Source organism: Mesitornis unicolor, unplaced genomic scaffold (genome assembly GCF_000695765.1).
Source record: "Mesitornis unicolor isolate BGI_N332 unplaced genomic scaffold, ASM69576v1 scaffold40645, whole genome shotgun sequence".
Classification (NCBI taxonomy): Eukaryota; Metazoa; Chordata; class Aves; order Mesitornithiformes; family Mesitornithidae; genus Mesitornis; species Mesitornis unicolor.
The window spans coordinates 19,714-26,934 of NW_010186918.1; the positions used below are offsets into that span (position 1 = coordinate 19,714).

At 36.5% G+C, this 7,221-nt stretch overlaps 1 protein-coding gene across 1 annotated transcript in view; it reads left to right on the top strand.

Annotated features, from left to right (window-relative positions):
- Positions 1 to 7,221, top strand: part of LOC104541269 (striatin-like) — a gene marked incomplete at its 3' end in the record, with an annotated part of 39,669 nt that overhangs the window by 7,429 nt on the left and 25,019 nt on the right. The window contains exons 2-4 of the mRNA XM_010185278.1: positions 134 to 207; positions 2,561 to 2,639; positions 4,630 to 4,794. Coding sequence (XP_010183580.1) covers positions 134 to 207; positions 2,561 to 2,639; positions 4,630 to 4,794 — 318 coding nt within the window. The remainder of the gene's footprint in view (positions 1 to 133; positions 208 to 2,560; positions 2,640 to 4,629; positions 4,795 to 7,221) is intronic.

The following is a 7,221-nucleotide window of genomic DNA, read 5'->3' on the forward strand; positions in this document are numbered from 1 at the left end:
ATTTGTTTTGTTCCTAGCCCAGAAGAAAGGAGCTGCTTTTCAAGGAAAGACAGGTGACATTCATGTGTTCAGAGGTACCCTTTAAATGTGCTAATAGTTCCCTTTTTTCTTTTTTATTTTTTTTCCCTTTCAGGGCTAAATATCACAAATTAAAATATGGCACAGAACTGAATCAGGGAGATATGAAGCCACCAAACTATGATTCTGGTAAGAATTTATTAAGAATGTGTTTGTTTCTAGGATAAAAGCTTAACTGTGATTTGTGCAAATGCTGAAATGATAGTGTTGATAAAAGAAGCCACTTAATGGAAGCAGTGGGAATAGAGATAATTAATAAAGACTGTATTTTCCTCTTGTAAAATTACAAATATATGCTAGTGCTCTGAAAGAGTCTATTAATAAATCACATGAGTTTATATTTTTTAAAATCTAAACCAACGAACTGCTCCTGGAATAATTTTTCCTTAGTAATGAGGGAGATACTAGATATATAGCTATAGAATGCTTTTATCTTTTAATAATTCTTCTGAATAAAAGGTTAATGGCAAAGGACATGAAATGTATCGTACCTAATTTTTTGTTCAATCACTTCAGTGGTATTCCAGGAGAAAAATAATGCAAGTGCATATTAGACATAAGTGACAGTTTGAGAGTGGGGAATTTATTTAACAAATTCTGATGACTATTGGAAATGCATACAACTAACTTCATTGCTGTGCTGTGAGAAGACACTTTTTTACCTTAGTCTTTGGAAAGCTGATTTATTTTTCTAGAGGTTGCATCTCCTACTTGGCACAAATAGTTTTAAGCTCTGAACTTGAGGAATAAAGAACTTAAGTTACTTCTTTTCATCCCTCTCTATTTCCCTATCCTTTCCTCAGATAAAAAAACAGGGGTACAGAGATCTGGTTAGAGGTCAAGCCCTTGAAAGGAGAAGTATTAGGTGATGATTTTTGTACCTTAATCCCCTGATACTCCTACTGCAGTGATGAAACTAGAAGCACCTGTACATAAAGGAAGAATATAGAAAGTCTGCAGACCACAGCTCTGTCACTCGGTTTGAAGAAGGGATGGTCTGGTTTACTGTTGTTAATTCTTATCTCATTGTATTCAGAAGGTTATTAAAAAAACACAAAGAAACAAAAAATCCAACCCCACACCGACTGATGAAACTTTACACCAGGCTTTTCTTGTCCAAGATATAATGAATTTTTAAGAAATTTTATTTCATGTTACTGCTTAACAGTGCCTTCATAAGAAGATATTTTGCTTTCAAAAAGAATGTTCAGGCAGATTTATCTCAGTCATCTTTTGATTCTTATAGAGAGTGCTATGGTAGTTGCATACTGGGTCCAGCTGTGTTCAGTTGTTGTCAGAAAATCATTATGCAATTGATTATTTTGCGCAGTTGCTATGAAATGGACTTGTGAATTTGAGATGGGTAACATTCATATGGCTCTCCTTGCCTGCGAGTTCCGATTTGAGAGCTGCTTTGGGTTGGCGTTTACCTTGTTTAAAGGTAAATGACTTCCCATAAGGAAACATCACATATCGGGTTACTCCTAGGATTATACTACAGGTTTTTCTGGTTCTTAATTTTTGTTTACATAAAAAGGTTGTTCATTCTTTATTGTTTGGACCACAAGAGTTTTAAGTCTTGTAGAGGCTTTTGTATATAACAAACCCAAGATCTTTTATCTTGGGAAGCATATGCTTATGTATCTCCTGGAGGGGGGGGAAAAAAAATCATCATCATGTAGTATGAAGCCATGTATGGAATAAAGGTGTAGCTCTTGGTTGCCAGCATCCAGATAGTTTTCTTACCAGAGCAGCCACATAATTTTTTTTGTGGATTTTCCCAGAGTTGTACTCTTTGGATACAGATTTATGGTTCTGGAAAATGTGAAAATTTTTCAGAGGCTGTTTGGGTTAAAAAATAAAAAAACAACTCCTGTTGTGAGTCTTTTGTGCCTTTTTTGTTTGTTTGCTTTGGTTCCACAAAGCTAATACAAATATGGATTAATTTCAAGTTGATGTGAATAGGTCTGTTGTTTTAATGTTGTACGGTCAATATTAAGGGAGTTGGTTGGACAGCAAGTTGTAAATAGATATCACGCTGCAGTTGCATTTTTGCATTTGATGCCGTTAGCAGTTGAACATGTTTGTATGCAAACTTAAATTAGGAGTAGCAATTATATTGGAAGGTTAATGCAAAAATGGAACTGCAGATGGTTTATGTGATTATGTTCCCCTGAAGAAAAAGGAGCAAGATAGGGCTTTTGAATGTGAGACAAGAAGGCAAGGCACAGATGACTAGTGGAACTTACTCTCATACATATGATGTATGTTACAGTCTTTATGTGTACATAGTGCTGCAGTTATGGGCTATATGCATTTTTTCTCTTTTGATTGATTGTTAGAATTTTGAATGTTTTACTTTGGTATTAAACCATTCATAGTAATTTTAAAATTAATCACATTTGTCTTTTCAAGTGGATGGTCACCTTTTTAAAAAGTAGGACAAGGAAAAAAATGTTTGTAATTAAATAATCTTTTCCAGATGAAGGGAATGAGACAGAGGTTCAGCCACCACAGAACAGTCAACTAATATGGAAACAAGGACGACAGCTGCTAAGACAGTAAGTGTTGGAAAAAGGGCTTGAATAAAAAATGCAAGGGAAGGAATCTGGTAATAAAATGTGATGGTGGTGGTAGTTTATTTTTTCTGTTAGGTTTTATTTCAAGAAAATTTCGTGTGTGTGAAGAATTTCGTTCAGCTTCTGCCCTATTTCTCTTAAGTTTTTGAAAATATTTAATTTTTCAGAATTTCAGGACTTATCAAATCACAAACACCTATTCTCCTTTACTTTTCTTCCACTGAGTATAATAAAACAGTCTGCTTGGGAAAACAGTGGGTCATGACACTTCACAATTCTTGTTGCAATTAAAAAGCAGCACACACAAGTAATTCTCTTAAGAGCTAGGTAAAATAACCAAAACAAACTGGTGTTGGAGAGGGATAACTTATTTTGTCCTGCTCTGGGTGCAAAAAAGACTAATATCCAGAAGGTTAGACTACAAGTTTTCAAATTCCCAGTTAATGTCCATAAAGCTAATGTGTTAATCTAAATCAGTTTTTGAATTGTGGTCATAATGAGTTAATTAATTTCCAAGATATTTGATGACAATTTCTTGTGGTTTTTGCATTGGTTACAGCCATTGGTTTAAATGGAAGAGATTTCTTGGGGGCACTCTACTGAGAGCTCTTTATCTGTTTTTTCATGCATTTGCCTCATCCTCTGTGCTGATAGTCTGATCCTAAGATCATCTAATCACCTAGCAAAATTTTTGGTTTCTGTTTTTTTAATGTTTTATGTAGAATTAAATGAGAGGAGAAGGAGACAGTAAGAACAGTCTGGAGGTTATATTAAAGGACCTTTTTCCAAGGAATTTTACAAAAGTTAAATTTGTCTAATGGGTGGCTTGTACATGCTTTTGTTCTTGAAGAGCTCAAATCTTTGCATGTATGTTAAATATAAATAAAGTGGTTTTGACTTGGATCTGTGATTTTGAAGACAAGTCATTCCTCTTTAGTGTCATTCATAAATAAGTGACAAGGTGCTGTATACAGAGTGTGTATTACTGCTAGACTCTGTTTTGCATAGGTGACTTGTTTGATTTTTTGATAACCAACCGTCAGTATTTCTCTCCTAATGTGGTTATGTAGAGGATATTGTTAAATAATTGGAGGAGAATGTTCTTGCAGGAAAAGTGCATGTCCTTGATTTGTAGCAGCTGTTACTGTAAAATAGCCTTTTCCCTATTTAGAGTGCTCTAGAATATTGGCCATTTAGCAGTCCAGTGCTCCTGAGAAGACAGTGCTGTTAACTCCACATTCTAGAGAAAAGGGCAGAGACCAGTTTTTACTTTTTTAATCATTATTTTCCATCTCCCCACCACTCTTAAGGCAATATGGCATATTGATGAAAGAGCCAACTTTAGACCTTAAGGTTTTCATACAAGCTAGTCCAAGGTTCTTGCTGCCCTGCCCTTTTACTCAAGACAAATTAATATTTTGCAGATCCATTGCAGAATAAGAAAAAGACAAGGCAAGGATTTTTATCAAACCTAGTGTGTTATAAATAGCAGCTCTTACTAACAGCTACAGCTACAGAATTTGTTTTTATTCTGTTTTCTAAGCTTCTAATAATGCTTACATAAGGAGTGTACGTATCTGACACTTCTTGTGAGGCTTCATGTGTAGTTTCCATGTGTTAAAGAATAAAATGGCCACGTTGTACATGCAACTGTGGTGATTTTTATAATGCAGTTGTAAATATTTTAATTGAAAGTGCTCTTCCATCCATTTTAGTAAATGAATGAATAACGTATTGTAACCTCTGACTGCTAGGCTCTTTGAATTTTTTTCTCAGTGACTGTAGAGGCTGGTACTGCAAGAGACGATCCCTCTGCAGCTGGTACAGGATGATTTATAAGCATGTTTCATTAGCACAGCACCACACTTTGCTAAGCTAAGGGCTTGAAGATGAGTTTAGGGAGAAGTTTTCATTTACTGTTTTGACTAAGTGAGGTGTGCCTGGAAGATTAGCATGAGTTCTGTTCCCACAGGTATCTACAAGAAGTGGGCTACACCGACACGATATTGGATGTGAAGTCAAAACGAGTACGAGCTTTACTGGGCCTCTCAAATGATGCTTCAGAGAAGGAAAACAGAAATCAGGAGCCAATGGTAAATGGCACAGAGGGCCAGATTAAAGAAAACGCGATGATTGGGTAAGCATCAGGATGATAATGTTATTTTTCTGCATAAACGCCATTAGTGGTGTAGAACAAATTTTTGTTTACTGAGAAGATTTCAGGATTTTACCACTAATTGGAGAGTAGAATAATTTTCACTGATTTTATTACATTAAGCAGAAAGTATGAAAGCAACTCTTAGGATTCACAAATTAAAAGCACCAAATCTTTTTTTCAGTTGGAAGGCAGCACAAAGTCAAATCAAGCCTCTTTGAGATATGGTTGCTAAGTGGTTAGAGGTCAGCACTGTTTCAACTTAATGGGTCATTTGTATTGCTGGAAATGTTACTGTATCGATTACAGGCTTTGCTCTTCTGGTCTGTGCTGACTGTGACATGATTAATCTATATGAGAGAGCGCATTTTTTTGACTGGATCTGAAAAATGAATTAACTTGTTAGATTCTGTTTCTGTAAGTTTTTGGTTTTCCCCTAATGGATATAATAGGTAAACGTGACTGAAATGTAAGGTATTTATGTCTGTCTGGCAGTATTTCAATAATATGAAAGGTCAGACAAGGTGCTTTTTGCTTTTAATTTATGTTGAAAACCTAAGAGGCTTTTTTCCATTTTCTCTTTTCTGTGCAGAGTTGTTTGGTTTTTTTTTTAAAGTTAAATCTGAAACTTGACTGTAGAGGCTTCATTAAAACAATCTCTGTTCTTGTTTAAGATACTGTAGTTGCAAAACTTGAAGAATAATGAAAATGATGCAGAATTGTTTGTCTGTACAATACATGAGATTACTGTTCCCAGTGCTTTGTGCTGCATCAGTGAGCACAGCTTTCCTCAAAAGATTCCCCTTCTTTTTTTTTCTTTTTGATACTGATGTGGCAAAATTCAAGACCTTTTATTCCTAAGGTCTAATACTGTTATGTGACCCATTCTGTCTTTTAAAAAACATCTGTAAAATTTCATTATTCCCAGCAGATAACTGCAGCAACTTCAGGCCAATAAGTTACATAAGGGCAGAAGTTCATTGTTATGTAATTAAATATAATGCTGTGAGGTGGAAAATTTGAACGTATGGGAAAACCCGTGAGCTGCTAAAATACATTGTGCTGCTACGTACTTGACAAGTTGTCATTTATGTACAGCAGCTTTGTTTTTGAAGAAAAGGAATGCTTGGAAGAGTACAATAACAGTTTTAGTTAGATTTCTGGTGAAGAGGTCTCTTCTCAGGGGAAGTGGGTAAATAAACCTCCTCTTCTTATACTTTAAAACGTTTTAAGTGTGTTTACTTTGGTGTTAAAACAGGTGGATATATTTGCAAGATAGTTATTTGATGGATGAAATGGTTGGACAGTATTTTTTATATAGCAGTTTTGGATACAGTTCTGGGTAGATCTGATATTAGGTTTAACACTTTGTAGTCTACCCTGTGGCTGAGGATATTCACTGAAGGAGGAAATAAAGGAGCGTTCCCTTCCATTACGACTCTGCAAGCTTGTCAAGGGCCAGGCTGGTCGGGCTGCACACTGTGAGGAACTGTTTTCATCTCCCTTGTGTTGCCTGAGATGGCTGTCCCAATTAGAAAGCTTAGGGGAGTGTTTTGATACATGATGTGCGAGAAGTGACTCTAGGGTTTTACAGTGGAAGCACTTTCCACGGATTTTTATCAGCGTAGTCATGGCAGTCTTCATGGGTGATTTTGAGTTTGTGGATGTCAGCTGAGATCTCCCTCACTGAGAGGAAAAAGTTGGGATTTTACTAAAATTCTTTGGTCAATCTGAGTACAAGAGTAGCTTTCAGTCATGTTTCAAGTACGCTTTCAGGCATCTCTTTACATTTTCCATGCAGGAGGTATTCTGTGGGTTTCTTCCTGGCGGAGACTGCCTGTTATTTAACAGCTGTTTTATCTCTTGTGCTTCTAGATACTGTAAAATGTTGCACCTCACTGTTTCTGTGGCTTGTGGCACTGTTCACCTCCTCCCAACTGTGTCATTGCTTGCCTCTGAGATTTCGAAGTGCAGCTTTGTGACACTTATGGAAATCAGAAACGAGATGAAGAGATGTTCTCGATCAGCTCACACTTACCTGTTCCCTGCCTCATCTATTGTCAGCATTACTTAAACATGTATAGAACAGCTTCTTTTTGAAGAGTAGTGGCGTTGACTAGGTGACTAAGATTGAAGGCACATGGATTTTGCTCCTGATCCCAATTGGTATTCTCACTGAATGTTTGAAAACTTAATTCAAGCTTTTTCTACCTGGTTGGCAGAACTGCGAAAAATTTAGGGGGCTGAGCTAAATTCTGGCTCACAGTTGAGGTAGAGGCACTCTTTGAAGCAGCCTCACCAGTGCTAGGCTGCTTACTGGGAGAGTGAAAAGATTGGCAGCTTCTCGTTATTCCCAACGTGCACATAAAGTGAGAAGAGGATTTGGGCCACAGCAAGCTTGCACAATTT